A 21,506-nucleotide genomic window follows, 5' to 3' on the forward strand; every position below is an offset into this window, starting at 1 on the left:
ATACCCATTTGAATGCAGAGTTCCAAAGAATAGCAAGGAGAGATAAGAAAGCCTTCCTCAGTGATCAGTGCAAAGAAATAGAGGAAAACAATACAATGGGAAAGACTAGAGATCTCTTCAAGAAAATTAGAGATACCAAGGGAACATTTCATGCAAAGATGGGCTCGATAAAGGACAGAAATGGTATGGACCTAACAGAAGCAGAAGCTATTAAGAAGAGGTGGCAAGAATACACAGAAGAACTGTACAATTAAGATCTTCACGACCCAGATAATCATGATGGTGGGATCACTCACCTAGAGCCAGACATCCTGGAATGTGAAGTCAAGTGGGCCTTAGAAAGCATCACTACGAACAAAGCTAGTGGAGGTGATGGAATTCCAGTGGAGCTATTTCAAATCCTGAAAGATGATGCTGTGAAAGTGCTGCACTCAATATGCCAGCAAATTTTGAAAACTCAGCAGTGGCCACAGGACTGGAAAAGGTCAGTTTTCATTCCAATCTCAAAGAAAGGCAATGCCAAAGAATGCTCAAACTACCACACAATTGCACTCATCTCACATGCTAGCAAAGTAATGCTCAAAATTCTCCAAGCCAGGCTTCAGCTATACATGAACTGTGAATTTCCAGATGTTCAAGCTGGTCTTAGAAAAGACAGAGGAACAAGAGATCAAATTTCCAACATCTGCTGGATCATCAAAAAAGCAAGAGAGTTCCAGAAAAACATCTATTTCTGCTTTATTGACTATGCCAAAGCCTTGGACTGTGTGGATCACAATAAACTGTGGAAAATTCTTCAAGAGATGGGAATACCAGACCACCTGACCTGCCTCTTGAGAAACCTCTATGCAGGTCAGGAAGCAACAGTTAGAACTGGACATGGAACAACAGATTGGTTCCAAATAGGAAAAGGAGTACATCAAGGCTGTATATTGTTACCCTGCTTATTTAACTTTTATGCAGAGTACATCATGAGAAACGCTGGACTGGAAGACGCACAAGCTGGAATCAAGATTGCCGGGAGAAATATCAATAACCTCAGATATGCAGATGACACCACCCTTATGGCAGAGTGAAGAAGAACTAAAGAGCCTCTTGATGAAAGTGAAAGTGGAGAGTGAAAAAGTTGGCTTAAAGCTCAACATTCAGAAAACGAAGATCATGGCATCCAGTCCCATCACTTCACGGCAAATAGATGGGGAAACAGTGGAAACAGTGGCTGACTTTATGTTTCTGGGCTCCAAAATCACTGCAGATGGTGACTGTGCCGTGAAATTAAAAGACGTTTACTCCTTGGAAGGAAAGTTATGACCAACCTAGATAGCATATTGAAAAGTAGAGACATTGCTTTGTCAACAAAGGTCCATCTAGTCAAGGCTATGGTTTTTCCAGTGGTCATGTATGGATGTGAGAGTTGGAGTATAAAGAAAGCTGAGCACCAAAGAATTGATGCTTTTGAACTGTGGTGCTGGAGAAGACTCTTGCGACTCCCTTGGACTGCAAGGAGATCTAACCAGTCCATCCTAAAGGAGATCAGTCCTGGGTATTCATTGGAAGGACTGATGTTGAAGCTGAAACTCCAATACTTTGGCCACCTGATGCGAAGAGCTGACTCATTGGAAAAGACCCTGATGCTGGGAAAGATTGAGGGCAGGAGGAGGAGGGGACGACAGAGGATGAGATGGTTGGATGGCATCACTGACTCAATGGACATGGGTTTGAGTAAACTCCAGGAGTTGGTGATGGACAGGGAGGCCTGGCATGTTGCAGTCCATTTTCAGGCATGACTGAGTAACTGAACTGAACTGGACACCACTCCTCTCCTGGCCATCAGAGCTACTTCCCCCATCTCTTTTCTGTCAAAACTCATGGCTTCAACAACCCTCTAAATCCACACTGAGAGCCACGACCTGGCTTAATGACTGTGTAGCTGAATGTGTAACATAAGTTAGGCCCACAGAAGTTGCTGGGTTGCAGGAGAGTCCAGCAGGACAGGAGGACTTGGTGGGGTAGGGGAGGGACCCTGAAGACGAGTCCTGCTGTTGGGAGATGATGCTCCATGAGTTAGTCTGCTCTGACCTCTTTAGCACACAGACACTCGGGCACATCTTCTTTCTTCCCAGGCATTCATGACATTTACGGCCCCGAGACACAGGCAAAGATGAGGCAAGTGCTTGGGAGCCCTTGATTCCAGGAAGGAGGACTGACCTGGATGAGCCGGTGTAAGACCAATTTGCACACTTCCTTCTTATCGCTGAATGAAAGCTCCTGCTTGGTCATGAGGACCCCATAGCGGCTGTAGAACTCAATGTATGTCCACCTGGAAAACCAAGGCAGACCTGAGGAGGCAGGCTGGAGGAAAGCACATGCTGTCTGTGGACCCCACAGGCTTACTTGCCACTGTTTTGGGGGCCTTGACCTTTGACCCAGAGATGCTGGGACACCGCCCAAGCCTCACCTGAGCACACTTGTGTGCTCCCTGGATGACTTCTGTTAATGCTCCACTTCAACAACTGTCTCCCCCGCCCCCTCCAGACCACTGTCCCAGGAGCCCTGGGGGGGCAGCAGGTGACCCTCACTAGGACAGATGGGGTGGCGGGTGGTGACGGTGGCCTCTGTCTACCATGCTGCCCATCTATCACCCTCTCTGACCTTCCCACAGCATGGTGGGATATCTTATGGACAGATCTGCCGGAACACAAGGCAGTTCCTCCCTGCCTTGGTTCTCAGCACAGACCTGAAGTTGGACACTCTTCCCCCCACATGAGGAGCTGACAACATACCTAGAAGGGTAGCTCTGGGCACTAATGCGAATCGTTTCTAAGACGCCACAGGCTCGCAGCTGCTGAACAATTCTTTTGGAGTCAAACCTTAAGGACGATTTGATCACGTGTTAAACCATCATAGTTGACAAACAGGCCCATAAACAGTGTAGCAGACCTGCCCCGACTGTGAGCTCCTGGGGACCAGGATCTGCCTGTCTGACCCCCAAGCCCAGCAGATACTTGATAAATACATGTTGGATGTCATTGAGGGTAGCACCTCTGTGGAACAGTTCAGAAGCCACACTGAGGACACGGAAAGGACCAGTTGATTGTTACTTTTTTTTTGGAGTTTCAAATCAGCTTTCTAAAGACTATCCAGTGTGAATTAATAGTTGAAGAATGTATGACATTTGAGAATAGTTCCAATTAAAAGTAAACTATTGAAATTTAGGTTATTAAAATAATAAATATGAAGCAGAATATATATACTTACATAAATATAGAACTTCTTTAATCTACCATTCTTCATTATGATGGTATGCCATCACTTGGGCTAAGATGAATGTATTCCCTAGGTCTACATCCAAACTGTTGTTCTGTACTTACTATAATTTTGAACCACAACATTTTAAAAATATTTTATGTCTTGATAAAAAAACTTTAAATTATTGTAAGAAAACAATTAATAAATAACAAACATTTAGGAGAAATAGATCATGAAAATCTGCTTCAGTTTTTAGATTCAAATGAATAAATGTTTAAAAGTTTTTGGTAGATACACAGTAACTTAATTTCAGTAATTTGACTTTCAAAATATTTACCTCAAACTAACTTTTTAACATCTGTTTTACTCTTTATAGTATGATCATCTAGAGGGCTCCAAAAAACCATATGCTAATCTTAATAGATGCAGAAAAGGCTTTCAACAAAATTCAACATTTATTTATTATAAAAACTCTCCAGAAAGTGGTAAAGAGGGAACCTACTTCCACATAATAAAGGCCCTGTATGATACACCCCCAGTAAACATTATTCTCAATGGGGAAGAACTGAAAGCATCTCCTCTGGGAGCAGCTGATTCTGACCAAGAGGGCAGGGAGCAGCTTTGTGGGGAAACGACAACCAGAGTGAGAGAAACATCCAAGTTCACCCATCCTAGCACCCACACGTTGCTATGTTCCCTGTACAAGACACTCCCCAGGTGGCCCTCTGGCCTAGGTCTGACCCTCTGAGGACCCCAGACACAGGACAGTAGAGCCCCTAAGGTGCCTCTCAGCTCGAGTCACCTAAGAGACCCTCTGTAACTTCTACTCATGGGTTCGGGTCTTCCTCTTGGGGCCCCAGAAAACAAGCTTAAGACCTCATGCCAGGTTTGAAGGCAAAACTTCAGACCCCTCTACAGCCTTTCTACTGAAAACACATACAAATTTTTACCATCAAGGAAAATGTTCTGGCTTTCTCAGTTGCATAAGCCCTAGCCGTAGAATAATTCTTTCAGATTTAGCCCCTTTGCTTAATCCTGGAGATGAGCCGGCTTAGCCAGAGGGGTTGAACTAATACTAGATGTAGAGGGCAGACTTGTTTTGAATCATTTAAAAACCCAGAAATAGTAAAGTTCTAGACAATTATAAGCAAATTCTCCAACATCATGACAGAGACAGCTTTCTCGGTGTTTGCCCCCACCCTCCTCTGTTGCAGAACACTTACTCAAAGGGCAGTTTCTCATCATTTGGCTTAATGCATCGGACATAGTGGGGAGTGGTGGCGTTGAGTGTCTCCATGAGCAAGTACAGAGAGCTGCGGAACTAGGAAACAAGGTCAGGTGACAAACATTGCCCTGAATATAACGCTTAGATGAAGGTTAAAAGAAAAATGGGTCTCTACTGTATAGCACAGGGAACTCTGCTCAATGTCGTGTGGCAGTCTGGATGGGAGGGGAGTTTGGGGGAGAATGGATACATGTATATGTATGGCTGGGTCCCTTGCTGTTCATCTGAAACTATCACAACATTGTTAATCAGCTATACTCCAGTATAAAATAGAAAGTTAAAAAAAGAGGTTCAACCTTGATAAGTTACTCAAGAAGAGGAAAAATGAAATTCATGCATCAACATCTATTATGAAAGGTTTTAGTCTATGACTAGGTTTATCTCAGCATATCCTACTTTTACGGACAGGGCAGTTCTCTGTCCAATACTCCCCAACAGCCAAGGGCTTAGTGAGTCAGGTTATTGTGCAAACATACGGTTTGCTCAGGTGCGTGTAGCCTTAGAGGTGGAGGCACCATGACGATGAACTACTACTCTTCTTTGCATTTATATTAGATTTGAAGAAACCCAGTGCCAGTGTCCATGTCCATGGCTTCCTAGGTAATGCAATGGTAAAGAATCTGCCTGCCAGTGCGGCAGACATAAGAGACATGGGTTTGATCCCTGGGTCTGGAAGATCCCCAGGAGGAGGGTGTGGCAACCCATGCCAGTATTCTTGCCTGGAGAATCTCATGGAGAGAGGAGCCTAGCAGGCTATAGTCCAAAGGGTCACAAAGAATCAGATACGACTGAGCACAGCACAGTGTCCAGGCCCAGAATGGTCCCACCCAGCCCTGATCCCTGCCCTCAGCCTGGCTGGGCCCTCAGCCACTCTCTGGGTACCTTGCTCCCCACGGTGCTCCGGAAATGCTTGTTGTTTGGCTTGATGACTGGCTTTGCAGATTTCACTGTGATCGCTGAACCAAACGGGGAAGAAGGAACTGGATTTTCTTGAAAAAAGTTGGCACAGAGATGAAACTAAGAAGAACAGAGAGGATTTTAATGTCAAAAGTGTTTGCCCACAGTCCTCAGCTGGTATAATCGAGGAAAAGGTCACCATAATCCCAACCTGTCTAAACCAGTGGTGGGTAAAGTAACCATCCTGGCCAAATCTCAGTTCCACAGGGGGATCACCCTCACTGGGGATGACTGATGGTTTCTTTCCCAGGAACAAGAGCAGGAAGGAAACCATGTGAATGTCTGTATGTGGGTATCACTCCAAGAGTCAGAAAACGAGATAATCTTCCTCCTTCTGTGCCTCGGCTCATGTTGCTTCTGCACTTGGAATCTCTTCCCTCCTAACCTCACATTCTTAGCCCTACAGATTTAACTGTTGTTCAGTCACTAAATTGTGCTGGACTCTTTGTGACCACATGGACTGCAGCCTGCCAGGTTCCTCTGTCTTCCACCATCTCCTAGAATTTGCTCAAATTCATGTCCAATGAGTTGGTGATGCTATCTAAACCCTACCCATTATTTAAGGTTCTATTATAATATTTTCAGTCCCACTCCCTTAAGAATACCTTTCCTGGTGTCACAGCACATATTAATTCCAACTTCCTCTGAGTTATCTTAATCTTTAATCTGTACCTTTTTTTAAGACACTACTTTCTACTCCACATCACTTTTTCCTTTAAATGCCTTATCTCTTGGAGAAGACCTTATGTTTTCTTCTTTTAAATCAGACATTGAGAATCTCCTTTGGGGGAGAGTTCTTGCCTGATGTATCCTGTAGCCCCCATGGAACAAGTGAATCTGAAATTCCCAGGCCTCTGATAGCTTGTGGGTTTAGTGGAGAGACCCATCTGTGCTTCATGGCAATCTGAATCCCTCTTGAGGAATTCAGCATGCTGGACCCCAAGCTGGCCTGGGGTGAGTAAACAATCGGTAAATTATGTCAACTAATTTGGTACACAAAATACAGACTATTTCTACATTGAATTCTCTGTCATAAATCAATTTTAATAACTGAAGTTTCCATGGCCTGTGATTTATTTATGACCATTAGGGGAAGTGTTCAGGCTTATTTGGGAAACTGTCAAAACACCTGAGCATTAACAAAGGACAAGAGACCTTCAAAAACAAGGAAAGTAAGTATGATAATCAAATCTTCACAAAAAATGAAGGACTGTATATGAAACATCCTTATTTTCAAACTAAGAATTTGATAAAAATGTTTACGGAGGAAAAGAAAAAGCCAGAAGTCACTCTTAGGGTGACACTTTGGCACATGGTACCATGGATTCAAGGAGCCCACGTTCACAGAGCAGCACCCTGCCTTGCTCTGGTTTCCTTGAGCGCTTACTTAGCACTGCCTTCCATGAATTGCTCTCATCTGGGAGGTAGGCTGCTCCCTGTGCGACGTGAGCTCCTTGAGGCCAGGAGCCCTATCTGCCTTGTTTACTGCTGTTTCCCCAGAGTCTAGGACAGTGCCTGGTGTGCGGTAGGTGCCCTATAAATATCTGTGAGTGAAGGTATAAAGTGTGAATGACTTTTTAAATGATCATCTTCGCTGTCCTTCCTCTCTATCATCGGCACATTTGATTTTTGATTTTGCATGTAGTAAAAATTTGAATGCTTTCAGAAGCTAGAAACATATTTTAGTGCCAATTCTAAAATGGTCATTTTTTTGTTTGTATATGAAACCACCTTGAGTGGCATCTAGCTTTCTAATGAAGAAGGACGATACAGTTGGGATTAAGTATCTTGGACTAGCACTGGATCTTCTGAAGCATCTGGCCAGCCTGGTATCCTGTGAAAGTTTTTTTGTGTTCTGGGTAGACATTCTTATACAGTATTGTCTTTAAAATTAGATTGTCTCTTCTATATTGAAAGCATTTTTATATTTTCTAATTTAAAAATTAGTATTTTCTTATAGATAGTGTGCAATAAAGCTGAAGAAGGATGTATGGTTTTTGCAAATACTTTAAGAGGAAATAAAATTTTAGATTTGCAAAATTAATATATTGTATTGGCACAAAATAGTTTTAAATTATAATTTAAAAAGCTCTCTAAAAATAAAAATAAAACAAAATAAAATACTCATCACTATACTAATGAGGATGATTTTTTGTATGTAGAAGCTACAATTTATTGTTACAAGACAGATAACATGCACATGTTTCTTTCTCTTGATACACATCTAGATCCATGTCAAGTACACAATGAATAACATCAATTACCCTTTAGTACTTTACAAACCTTGCTTGCTCTCAGGATTTCAACCAGCATGTCATAGACGGTATCTCTGTTCTTCTCAAGGAAACCTTCACATTTATACTCTACCTATGCAAACAAAGGAGTTATTTCCAAAGAGGCAAAAGCTGAGAGCATCTAAGTACCACAAGTTTCTTTTTTTTTTAAGAAAGATTAATGAAGGGGCTATAAAAGCAATGTTTTAAAAAGAGATTCAGTTTCCGTTCATCTCAGCAACCTTATTATATTATAGAAAGCTTGGAAAGCTGGGGCTGTGTCATCTGATGGAAAGCACCATGTTCTCCCACTGCCTGGACTTCTCACTGGCCACTCTACACTCACCTACACTCACCTGTTAGTTTCCACTGGCCACAGGTGACTGACTGTTCCCTGTTATATGTGCAATTAATAAATGAAGACCTCACTTAGGGTTCTCTGTGCCTTTGAAGTCACCAGGAGGAGCAGAAAAGCTCAGGGGTATCCTCTGAGTTCAAACAGAAATGTCTTCCTGAATCAGCATTAATGTGGTAAAAAGAAAAGAAAAACTGACCAGCTGACCACACAGCTTTCCAAGGCACAAACCCCTTAGAGTCAGATTTACAGTGGGTTAGAGTTTGGTTTAGAAAAACCCTCCATGAAGTCCTTTCTGATTCATAAGGCTTCTTGAATCTGTAACAAAAAAATAGCCAGAGTGGCTCCTTAAATATTCAAATCTCTAGTTAGTGACAAAGCTACAGTCATCAAAACAGTATGGCACTGGCATAAAGACAGACACATAAATCAATATAACAGAGTAGAGAGCCCAGAAACGAACCCACACTTTTGTGGACAATTAATCTATGACAAAGGAGGCAAGAGCATACGGTGGGGAAAAGACAGCTTCTCTGATAAGTGGTGTTGGGGAAACTGGACAGCTACATGTAAAAGAATCAAACTGGACTACTCCCACATCATGCACAAAAATAAATTCAAAATGGATTAAAATTTAAATGTAAGACCTGAAAACATAAAACTTATAAAAGAGAACATAGGTAGCATGCTCTTTGACATTGGTCTTAGTAACACTTTGGGGGATATGTTTCCTCAGACCAGGGAAACAAAAGCAAAAATAAATCAGGCTACACCAAACTAAGAAGTTTTTACACAGCAAAGGAAACTAATAACAAAACAAAAAGGCCACCTACAGAATGGAGAAGTTATTTGCAAATGATATATCTGATAAGGGATTAATATCCAAAATACAAGAACTTATACAACTCAACTACAAAAAAAGAGTCCTATTTCAAAAATGAGCAGAGAATCTGAATAGATATTTTCCCAAAAAAGACAAATAGATGGTCACCAGGCACATGAAAAGATACTCAGGGCTACTAATCACTGGAGAAATCCAAATCAAAGCCACAGTGAGATAAACCTCACACCTGTCAGAATAGCTATCATTGAAAAGACAACAAATAACAAGTGTTGGTAAGGATGTGGGGAAAAGAGAACACTCGTGTACTGTCAGTGGGCATGCAGATTGGTGCAGCCACTATGGAAAACAGTATGGAGTTTACTCAAAAAATTAAAAATAGAATTACCATTTGATTCAAGAATTCCACTCCTGGGGGTGTGTGTGTATGTATATATATATCTCAAGAAAACCAAAACACTAATTCAAAAAGATATGTGCACCCCTGTTGTTCATCGCAGCACTATTTACAACAGTCAAATTTCTGGACTGTTATTTTAAAATGTGATATTCTTCATAAATAAAAAAACATTTTAAAAATTGTGAACAAACAGGCTCTTGGGGTGCTGGAATGTGGAGGCAGAGAGGGTGTTCAGGCACCCTTGACAAGGACTCTGCTTTGTCCCATGGGTAGGAAAGTATCCTTACTGGTGCACAGTTTGGGTTAGGAACCAGGAACGCTGGCTGTCTGTAAATACACCCGTGTGAATAAAGCACGAGGACTGTTGTGTAAGTTCTTCCAGGCTGGTGTGTGAGCCACTAGATAAACAAGCAATGGTGTAATAAATAGAGAGCTTTCCCAGGAGACTGTCTGCAGGGACTGTGTCACAGGCAGCTGAGTGTCTCTGTCTGGGCTCTGAAGACCACGGCAAAGTGTGCTGACGTACTGTATCTAAGCACAGCTGCCTTGTTCTGAAGACAATTTTATTTTCCTGGCTAATTAAATTGAGAATGTAAGCTAACGCTATGGCGTGTGTGGTTTCTTTCCTCCAATCCACAGTTCACACAAAATGCAGCATTGTTAGCTCTCTTAAGAGGATCCTCTTAGAAGTACCAAATGACAAGAATTAAATGTACAGAAACCATGTACTATAGACAGGGTCTCTTGAAGTAAATCCCATATATGTGCTTTGCAGGAAGTCTGATACCTTTTTTTTTTTTTTTTAACTTGGGATCACAACTGAAATTATAAAGGACAGCTAGAAAATATAACTTGCTATATCAACACTCGTTTCATGCGCATCTCTTCAGGAGCCTATGTGAAAAACTAAAGCACTAAAAGGCACTAAAAGGTGATCATGTTTAACAGCGCTCCTCTCGCCCACACAGGTTATTAGAGCTGAGCAGCTGGCTGTCCCCTCCGCTGCCCCTGTGGGCACCCAGGCACGGCCAGCAGACTGACCCACAGCATCAGCGGCTAGGACACACAAGCCCAGGCTGTCCCCACGATCCCAAGGTGCAGGCCAGGCCACAGGAGTAACACCCAACTATGTAATAAAGCAGAGAGCAGGAGTTTTCTTGAGAAAGGAAAGTAAGATGAGAAAGCATGTTTAGGGCAGGTGGCTATGGTGAATTGTCTTATCCTTCCATTTCCTAAGCTTTCTGTAATTCAATTTTTTAAAAATAATTTTTGAAATTAAAGTAACATTTTTCCATAAGAAATTGGAGATATACAAAGAAAACAAAGATCACCTAGAAAACCCATCATCTTGAGTCAATCTATGTTACCAAAGTAATAAATAAATTATGACAATAAAAAAGCAAAGGGTCAAAAAAAAAGACATAGCTTTCAGTGTAGGAAACAACTACTCTGTCTTTTTTAAAAAATTAATTTATTTTGGCTGTGCTGGGTCTTAGTTGTGGCACATAAACTCTTATTTGTGGCATGTGAGATCTAGTTCCCTGACCAGGGACTGAACCCAGGCCCCTGCATCGGGAGCATGGACTTTTTGCCACTGGACCACCTGGGAGGTCCCTATCTGGTCTTGATTATAACAATTTCATAGAGAAAATAAACTGATAAACGGTTAATGAACTTACGATAAGCCCCAAATCAGAAATGAGGTCCACTGGCAATATGTTTATCTTTAAAAAATATAATCGAAACTCATGTATTATGTGATAAAGCCAAATTGAGAACTGTCACACACACGCGCGCGTACACATAAGTATTCCTCATCACAGCTACACGCTAAGTGTGACAATTCTGACCAGAAAAGCCCCTGGCTTGCCTGCTCATCCCAGGGGACAGCTAGACAGCCGTGGGCAGACAGTTCTGCCCCAGACTCTCACTGTACCTTATCTGCAAAGTGCTGGATGATAAAGGAGGTGTTTGACATTCTGGGTTTTTCAAACAAAGAGTTTTTGTTGACAAAATTATTATACAGCTTTTGAAGCCAGTTTTCATCAGTCCCATGTGGTAACTGGAAGAGAAAAGCAAACCAAATAGCAAGTAAGACAACTAGAGACAAAAGATTAACCAAGGGGAGGAAAAGTGTTAATTCTAAGAAACCAAGATGAGCTGCACTTCCAAGTGGACTGCTCGACACGGGAGGCTCCTTTTTCAACAGCAAGAGAGGCAAGAGTCTGTCTTTGCTTTTATTCTTTAGAGTGATATTTCAATAGACATTTTATCAATGCTGTTTTAGAAGAACAAGATGTTATCAATGAAAAGGAAACAGTGATATAATCATATAAGGATGAAGGATTTTATTTCTGCAAAACTGGCAGTATTTTAATATTTTTTCCCAAAGTAGTCTAAAGATTCAGGAAAAAGCAGCATAAATTCCATTAGGTGAAAACAATTATTATTCTTGGTTGAATGGAGAAAGGTTGGCACCGAAATGTAGTCCCTTCCATCTCCTGCCTCAGGAAGAATTTTTCTTTTGTTTTACTGCCTAGTTAATAACTCCCTCCTTGAACTAAGGTAACCTAAGTTCAACTTACACTAAGCTAGTTGCAGCACTTGTTCTTGACACTGGTGATTTTGAAGCTATCACCAGCTATATTCAGCCTGAGCTCTGTGAATCTAATACTCCATAGTGTCCAAATGACACCTGCCAACTTCTTTGTGACACTGGTCACCTAGGGACTATCTCTGTAGTGTTAGTCACTCGGTTGAATCCGACTCTTTGCGATGTTATGGACTGTCGCCCGCCAGGCTCCTCCTGTCCATGGGATTCTTCAGGCAAGAATACTGGAGAGGGCAGCCATTTTCTCCTCCAGGGGATCTTCCCAACCCAGGGATGCAACACAGGTCTCCTGTGTTGCAGGGAGATTCTTTACCATCTGAGACAACAGGGAAGCTCTGTAGATTTGGTACAAATATTCCTAGAGCCCACATTGGCCTCTGAACCCTGCCCCCGGTAGATCATTCCAGAATGTTTGGCCTTGATGCTTGCCTTTTAATCTTACATCACTGCAGGGACTAAAACATAGGTGGCATCAGAAAGGATGGTTTGTGAGAAGAACCATGCAATTGAGAATTATAGGGAGAAAATACCAGTACGTCTTCAACATTATAATCATGGAAAAGTGAAGTCGTTCAGTCGTGTCCGATTCTTTGCGACCCCATGGACTGTAGCCTACCACGCTTCTCCGTCCAGGGGATTTTCCAGGCAAGAGTACTGGAGTGGGTTGCCATTTCCTTCTCCAGAGGATCTTCCTGATTCAGGGATTGAACCCAGGTCTTCCGCATTGTAAGCAAGACGCTTTACCGTCTGAGCATGGAAGGGGGTGATAAATCTTTGGAAAAAAAAATAAGATGTGTGTGTTTAAACATTAAAATATCAATTTCCAACCAAAAAGACCAAATACCGTCCTAGGGATTATTTTCTCCTATGGCCCCATGAAGGCCACTGCTAGGCTGACTCACTCTAAAGTTGTTCCTCCCAGAGGGGAATAACAATAGGAAAACTCCTAGAGACTCTTTTCCCAATTGTATGATGTTGATTTTTCAGCTGTACCTCCCAGTGGATGACTCATGGAATCAGGAAGTAAGAGAAAACTCAATTCCTGTTAGTCATTAACAACTGGAGTGTGGTCACTTGCTGTTTCCATGTCTACTCTCTATACACACCCAGAGACAGCTTCAAAGGGCTCCTCCATGCTAGACATGACCTAAGAGGTGGGCTATACATGCTGAGGGTGGGAGGTTTACCCGGCCTCTTGGGGTTCCTGCTATGGACTGCTGTCCCAGAATTAACAGCCAATCAACTGGTAATTGATCAATCAGGAATTTACATGTAGATTTTTAAAAATTCTATTTGGAAATAGGCTCATCTATTATTGCTCTGAAGTTAAAGAAAATTATTTTTAAAAGTTACCAAGCATTCTTCATCCAGTAACTCCAAAATGCCCATTTTTGCTTCAATCAGGTCAATGACTGGTTGGTTGTCATAAAAGTCTATCAGAGTCCAAGGAATGTCTTCCTTCATATACTCTTCTTGTTCAAGTTTAAAGACATGCTGGAAATCCACAAGTTAATATAGAAAGTAAAAGAGAGTATTAGAGTGTGCTTCTGAAGAGCAGGACATAAACATTTGGAAAATGTAGGAACATGACTTGATTTGTAGTGTTTATGGAAGTCTCTGAGGTGCACGTCACTCCCCTTTCCCACAATCAATGCTGCTGAGGTCCTAACCTGGGTCTAGTTGTCATCTTGCTGCCCAGGCTGAGTGGGTCCCCACATCCTGGGGTGTAAACTCTGGGCCAGCCTGCCACCTTTGGCACTCAAGATGGCCCTGGAGCCTCTCCCTGCTCAGCCACTGCTGCTGTCAAACATGGAGCCAGTCTCTTTGGGTTAAGAGCAAGCCCACCCGAGAGGGCTGGCTGTGGGGCCAGTGTGAGATGCTAACAACTTGAAGAGCTTTGTGCATTACTTGTTTGAGCCACAGGGGTACAGGAAAGGCTTCCCAGAGGTCTGGCTCAGGCTCATCCTGGCTGCAGGTGGCAGAAGGGGGAGGGGTTGCAAGGAGAAAGGCTCCCATGGGAGAATCCCACTGGGAACTGCAGGAAGCCCAACAGGTGGCTGGGAACTGGACAGTGCCCACACAAGCTAGAGAGAGAGAGCGCACACAATGGTAATGGATGGAGTGATAGATGGGGCTGCTGAGGACGGTAGAGGGGAAATCATGCCAGACCAGATTCGTGGTGAACCCCCAGAGAATCTCAGTCCTGTGGCCTTTTCCTGGGGGCAGTGAGCACCCATGGAGTTCATGTCGAGGCTTAGGTTCTGGAAAGGTAACTCAGTTTGGGGGTGGGAATGGCTTTGAAGAGGCCAGAACTGGAGGGGAGGGCCCAGACAAGACTCAGCCCAGGGCTCCGCAGAGGCCGGACACTGTGCAAGGAAGGGGAGTAAGAGCAAAGAGGCTGGGTGAACGCAAGGCTCAGGACACCGGGTCAGGAGTGGTGCTTTAACCACAGAAGGGAGCATAGATGGCACGGAGGCCAAAAGAGGAAGGTGGCAGGGTCCCTTTGTCATGGCTTACCTCCCAGAGGCTACTCAGATGCAGGGGTCCAGCAGAGGCCAGATTTATGGGACAGGAGCCAGGAGAGAACTCACTAGGGCTTATACTTATATTTTAAGTCATTACCCCTCCCAGGAGGCTCTGCCTATTGATAGATGACTCTAACTACATCAAAGGGGGGAAAATAAGGATTTAGTGGAAGAGGAGGAAAGGCAGAATAAAAAAGAAAAGAATGGAATTTCAGCCTCTGATGTGCTATTTTCAGAGTGTCTTGCATATGTATCATTCTAAGGTTGCAGTGAATGTGTGTGTTGGGAAGCAAGGTGGCCCTGGAGTCCGGAGAGGGGCAGGATCCACATGTACTATTTGACTTCAGGTGAGTTATGCAGCATATCCACTTGGAATAAATCTTAGTTTCAGTTTTAAATGCTAAACTTCCAGGGAATCCATGAGAATGATAACAGAGTACAAATGTGGGGTGAAATTTAATGCTTATACATGGATTAACTCTGAAGCAAGGAATAAGAAAGCAAAGAAGCATTTACTGAATATCATTCAATATTATGTCTTCTCCTCATAAGAATACTAGGAAAAGACAACTGACCCATTTTCAAAATGAGAAAACTGAGGCTCAGAGAACCCAAGGCCCCAGGGGAAGGAGGTGGTAGATCTGAGACTCAAATCCACTTCCGTTTCAGCAAAAGCTCATGCTCTCTATGATGTCACACTATCTTTTCCTCATGAGTTGTGTGGGAGAAGCTGAATTTCAAAGACAAGCAGGAGTTCTCCAGGTGAAGAGGAAGGGATGGGAAAGGACAGGGGCAGGGGGGTTGTGGCAGAGAGTAGGTGCAGATACCGAGGCTCACAAGGACCGGAGCCTGCAGGAAACTAAGTGACTTGGTCTGGCTGGAATGGGTCTGTATCCAAGAATGGCAGGTGATGAACTCAAACAAATGTTGGCAGGTGCCTCCACAAAAATGACATCGGATGGGAAGGTGCAGTTTCAAGAAACAGCCACAAGATGGTGCAGTGAGCCAGCATGTGACTCTATTAATGCTAGTGAGATTTGAGGAGGCCAAGAGCCAGACTCGGACTCTCTCCCTGTTCAGACAGACAGACAGACAGACACAGCTGAGAGCTAGTTTCAAGAAGGCAAAAAAGCCACCTACCAGGTTAAACTGCTGTTGCAGCTTTTCATTAGCATAATTGATGCAAAACTGTTCAAAGCTGTTCACATCAAAGGTTTCAAAACTGAAATACAATTTAAACTAGTTAAGACATAACTTGAAGGACATACACATTTGTTTATAGGTTAGTATTTTTCACAACTTTAACAGTGTAACTGTTTTTTATGTTTTCTGTGAGTTTTAAACATGCCTCAATTCTTGTTTTAACCATCCTAGCAGTCGGCTTGTAAGTCTCGTTTTTCCAGGCTGCCCCAGGAAGGAATGTGGTGTGTACAGAACACCTACTCGAGGCAGGCACTAGAGTAGGCTTGTGCACAATATGGCATATCACATCATCTGTACAACAACACTGACATCAGCCTTATTATCCTCAGTTCACAGATGAGGAAACAAGACTGAGAAGTTCAAAAATTTGTCTGGGTCACACAGTCTGTGTCAGACTTAGCTATGAGTCCCCCTGACTGTAGCACTTCTGCTCCCAGTGAAAACAGCAACGTTGTCTCCTGTGCCCCCACTCCTTGCTGAAGGCAGAGGCAGCAGTTTTGCCTCCCCGAGGGGCGCTTTCATAGTCCTCAGAGGAAAAGAGCAAGGTCACAGCCCTGCAGACCCCTTCAGGCCCAAGGAAGACACGGCCCCACCTCTGTCTTCAGACTTTCGATGGCTGCCGCTGGAGTTGCAGACCCAGGAGCTGAGAAGGCCGGGAGATGACAGCATGGAGAGCGGCTGGAACTGTGTGGGACCCGTGATATCCACGTCTGCCCTACAGGATGGTTGCTGCTCAGCTCGAGCCAGCTGTGGCCATGGCTTAATCAGGTCAGGACGTCTGGTCACCTGACTCTCAAAGAATCCAGAAACCTGGATTTTTATGTGAATTACCCCACTCTGTAAAACACGATGTAGGCTCAACAGAACTAGGGCACCCGATCCACCACCTGGGCAGAGGAGCGTTCCTGCCAGGAGGAATCTGAGCACTTTAGGTGTTGGTCCATCACCACGCTTAACCCTAACACCACCCTAGGTGAAGGGCTGCCCTCACCCCATTGTTACACACGACAGTCAGAAGAGATGGTGACCATCACAGAGCGGTGCCAGACACGTGAAATCTGACCCCAGCTCGTGGTGACTCTAAAGCCTTAGTTCCTAATTGCTCTAATCCTGAGAGGCTCCTGCCAGCTTCAACCACGGGTCCCCTGGGAGTCTAACGTGACTGAGCCCATTTGGCTCAGTGTAGAATTTCTGGGGAGGTTAAGGTCCCAGACTGTCCATGGAGCAAGAGGAGAACCCAGAGCCCTGACAGCCCCATTCCACTAGCGCCCTGTGTGATCGAGAGGCTCGGCCGGCTGGACACTGCAGACAGGCCACAGCTGGGCCTGGAGGGGAGGCAGAAGGGCCTCACTGTGCCCTGAAGCCCACAGCTGGGGTCAAAGGCAGGACTTCCTAGGGTAGAGGTGGGATGTCAAACATCAGTGACATTCCTTTTCCTGTTCACATCGGAATAATCCTTATGGTTTGTAAAGATGCATTCACAATTTCTTCCATTTGACCTTGGTAATATCCCTGCGAGAGAGGCCCCATCTTACAGACACACAAACTGAGGTTCAGTGATGCCCTCCAGGCCACACAACGGGTGTGGTGCAGTGCTTACTCCCTGGGGTCTGACTCCCGGCCCCAAGCCCTTCCAGCTCGGTGTCCAGAGAACATAAACATCTGGCTGGCTAGGGAACCACAAGCCTCCGCGACGACCCGAGCTGAAATCTCAAGGCTCACAGCTTGGGCTTTCATTGTCTTCATGCAGGGTAACTTTCCCTTTCAGGCCCCCTTATTCCCAGCTCACCCTGAGATCTGCTCTTGCAGCAGTTCCAGGTGTGCAGGGATGAGGGCTAATCCAACCATGAGCATACTGGAGAAAGGCATGAAAGGATTCACTCCAGACAGTAACACCCTTATTTAAAGGGGAAGCTTACTTTTTTGGAGAGGTGAAATGAATTCATGGGTGACAAGTGAGCATGTTACCGTTTAAATGTTTAAAGAGGGGTTTAATTTTAAAATTTAAATTTAAAATATACTCTAACAAGTTCTTAAAAATTTACAGTTCTTCCTGTCTGAAGTTTGCCCACTTAGCCAAAAATTCAAATTCCTCATTACCGTGGTCTATCAGCTTTGTGGATGCCTGCCTGTGTTCTCCTGACTCCTTATTCTCAGTTGCCCACTCTCTTCCTGGTGCCTGGTTAACCAGTGGCACATCCATCTACTTATTCCTTTCCCAGGAACCACCCCAATCTCTGATGGCCTCTTCCTCCACTAAAATTTAAGTCTCAACAGGGCAGGGGCCAGATGTCTGTTCTGTTCACACATCACACCTGACACAGTTCCTGGCACATGAATATGTGTTCTTGAATGAGATGATATATTCTTAAAAATAAAGGGCTATTTATTTTAAAAAACACAGAAAAGAACAGAGAAAAATATAACAATCACTTATTTCCATCACAATGAGAGAGACTATTATTAAGCAGGACTATTTCCATGTAAAAGTCTACTTAGATGATTACTGGCTGCTCAAATCCTTATTTTTAAGGTAAATAATTTACTAGACTACCCCAGCAATGTAAGAGTTTTATAACTGTTGACAGATACTATTAATTGGGAGTCACATGTATTAACTTAGAACCCAGCTGGCAACCCACTCCAGTATTCTTGCCTGGAAAATCCCATGGACAGAGGAGCCTGGCAGGCTATAGTCCATGGGGTTGTGAGAGTCTGACAAGACTTAGTGACTAAACCACCAAACCACCACCGTGTTAAACAGGTAACATCCCTGAGTCTCGTATGAAATAGTTTCATATGAAGTAACTATTTCTCTATATTTGGGTAGAAGTTCTGCCTGCCTCACCCTGCAGCAGGTGGCAGCCGGCCAGCAGAGCTAGCTCGCCCCTCCATATGGGAAGGGAGGACGGTGAGTTGCTTTCTCCAGGGTATGAGGGGCTACTCCCCAATCCAGGTGGAATACTCCGTGATGCCTTCCCTGGGACAATCTGCCCTCTCCCTCTGAGAAACCAGGGTTGGTCCTGGGAGGGGAAGGGGTTAGGCGCTTGAGGCCAGCCTCTAACAAACAAAAGCCCAAGTGCTAACTCCTCTTAGAGCTGGCCTCCATGCTGGCCGGGCTTCCCTCCCTCACTCTCTCTGGCTATTCTATTCTTTAAGTGTCTTTAGGATGAGTCTGACCCAGAAAAGCAGGACTGGGTAAAGAAAAGAAGCTAGAAAAAACCCTCCAGTGTGGTAACTTGATCCACCAAATGTATCAGAATTCATGGAGAATGGGGCAAACACATGACCCCTATGATCCAAGAATGGAAGAGGACGTAGACATGAGGGGCCTGGTTGGTAAAAGGCTTGGGTCTGAGCCTGCCTCTGGCCCTGTGCTCGTGGGCAAGGTGCAGGGCCTCTGGGGCTGTCAAATGGGAGAGGCATGTCAGGGTTCCACACCTCATGCAGCCTCTGCAGGAAGACAGAGGTGGATGCAATCCTCACATGGTACTGGGTTCTCCCACCAGCAGAGCAACTGTGAATGAGTCTTCCTAAGCCTTGGTTGTTTTATCTGTAAAATGGGGACAATTATAAGGTTGTTTATGGAATAAAAAAGTGCATGGAAACCACTCATCATGGTAGTTGGCATGCATTCTTCATGTTGGCCATTCCTGATTTAGAATTTTTTTAATGCACCCTCCATAAAAGACACTGTAGCCCAGGAGACTGTACTTAACATCCATAGACACAAAACCAGAGAACACCATCTTCCTGATCATGTGAAACACAAAAGAACAACCAGACTAAAAATGACCTAAAGATAACAGGCATTTGACATTTAAACGAGGAAAGACAAGCTCACCGAAGAGAATCTTACCCATAAATGTCCAAAACACCAATAAAAGTGTGCTGCTTGCCTGAAAACTGCAAGGCTTGGTTAATTCTCTCCACAATGTAGTCAAATAGGTGAGCGTAGATCTTTTTGGCCAGTGCATCCCTGGCATTGACAGCCTGGGGCCTGGTCATGGGCTTCACCACTGTCTCGGAGGTTGTGACGATCTTGCGATTACACAGCCACTGAGCGACTCTGCCACTCTCCAGGCCCAGGAGCTCACAGAACACCTCTAGGTGACCATCATCCTCCTTTAGAAACAAAAGACACAGCCCCGTCAGGCCATCTAAACTGGCACTGGCCCACTCAGCTGTGCCCCTCGACCTAGGCACGATCAGGCCTCACAACACAGAGCCAGAGCTGTGAATGAAGGAGGGCCCGTGGGGGCATGGAGCCTGCACCTGGTCCTAGGCTGGGCACCGCTTGGTGATGCCAGGAGATCCCAGGCTGTGTCCTACCCAGATTTTCCTTCTGGCCAAAGAATGTCAGTAGTGATGTTTAGGCCACAGAAGCAATCCTCTCTGCTCTCCTGTGCTTGTGGACACAGCCTTGAGGCCTCTCTCTGCCCTTTTGTATCATACCCAGGCCACCCGTCAGAGCCAACACTTGCCCTGTAACTCTTTGTGTAGCTGGGGTCTGCCCAGCGTGGGGTCTGGCCCAGGAGGGACCTCAGTGTGTTGTCAGGGAGAATGTGGTGGGCTCCCTGAACTGAAGTGGTTTTCCAGCCAACGTGAGGGCTGTGGTGGGGGACTTCTGGATGTACAAAGTGAATCTTGTTTCTTTCCCAAGCCTGGGCGTGAGAGCTGCCCCACTGGCCAGCAGACGAGGAAAGGTCTGCTCCTGCTTTAGGCAGCAGGAACTAGGGGTCCCTGTGACTAGGCAAGGAGATGCAATCCCACGTGACTGCATACCACCATTCCTCTTGGGCAGGGAAAACTTCCCAGATGGGCTCATCTGTAGGTAGCATCTCAGTCAATTGGGAAAATCACATGATTGCATTTAAAAAGCATCAGGTTATGGTGGCTCTAACAACCTAAAAAGTCCTACCACCTCCCTGCTGCCCACCCACATCCCTTCTGACCAATATCACAATAAAATAAAGTGTGTCAGGACTATGAGGTTTGGTTGAGCCATTGGTTTCCTTCCTTCTAAGCAGGAACGCAACCTTCTGAGACAAAAACACCCATCTATAGGGGGAAATGCAAAGGGGCAGCAAGTTTTAAAATGTAAGATGGCTTCATTCAGATTGAATTTACCCAATATTTCACATTCTTGATGCAAATGAATGAAAATTATTTTCTACAAAAATCTGACATTTTTTGTGTGTGGGATTTGTCTTCTAAGATTGATAGACAAAGGATTTTTAGTCTATCAATTTTAATTCCTTCTCCAAAATGCTACCTTCACAACAAACTTCACAGAACAGAGTTCAAAGCCAGGGTATTTGGAAGTCGTATCTTCAGTCTATGTGAGTTTCAGAAGAAAAAGTGAAGAAGCCCATTTCTGAGGTAAATGAGCCAGGACCCAGTGGGAGAACTACACCGCACACCTTCCAGGGCTGTCATCACCTCCTCCAAACTTCCCAGTCCTTTGTGAACTGACTCTGCAAGGACTGGATACTGGTGGGGATGGGGCAAGGCACTTAGTGTGATAATCTGAAGAATTACTTCCTGGTCACAGGGCAACAGGAGTGATGCACTGAGCCAAAAAACACATCCTCCACATCTGTTCAGTGCTCTCTCCCCTTAAACCATAGGTACCAGAGTTGAGAAATGAACAGGTGTACAAAATTAACAACTGTTCTCATCGGTTGTTCTGGAGGCATTGTTATAAGACTGAATGTCTCAGTCATATGAAAAATTCATGTGCTGAAGTCTTAACTTGGAAGTGGGGCCTTAGGGAGGTAATGAGGTTTAGATGAGGATGGGGTCCC

At 44.4% G+C, this 21,506-nt stretch overlaps 1 protein-coding gene across 1 annotated transcript in view; it reads right to left on the reverse strand.

Moving 5' to 3' along the window:
- The window catches only part of MYO5C (myosin VC), a 117,707-nt gene that overhangs the window by 54,861 nt on the left and 41,340 nt on the right, over window positions 1–21,506 (reverse strand). Inside the window, exons 10-18 of the mRNA XM_025295604.3 lie at window positions 19,559–19,824; window positions 15,637–15,718; window positions 13,325–13,465; window positions 11,297–11,422; window positions 7,775–7,858; window positions 5,417–5,551; window positions 4,473–4,570; window positions 2,784–2,870; window positions 2,209–2,320 (exon numbers count right to left, since the gene is read on the reverse strand). Of these exons, the coding sequence (XP_025151389.2) occupies window positions 2,209–2,320; window positions 2,784–2,870; window positions 4,473–4,570; window positions 5,417–5,551; window positions 7,775–7,858; window positions 11,297–11,422; window positions 13,325–13,465; window positions 15,637–15,718; window positions 19,559–19,824 (1,131 nt within the window). The remainder of the gene's footprint in view (window positions 1–2,208; window positions 2,321–2,783; window positions 2,871–4,472; window positions 4,571–5,416; window positions 5,552–7,774; window positions 7,859–11,296; window positions 11,423–13,324; window positions 13,466–15,636; window positions 15,719–19,558; window positions 19,825–21,506) is intronic.

Source organism: Bubalus bubalis, chromosome 11, assembly GCF_019923935.1.
Source record: "Bubalus bubalis isolate 160015118507 breed Murrah chromosome 11, NDDB_SH_1, whole genome shotgun sequence".
NCBI lineage: Eukaryota > Metazoa > Chordata > Mammalia > Artiodactyla > Bovidae > Bubalus > Bubalus bubalis.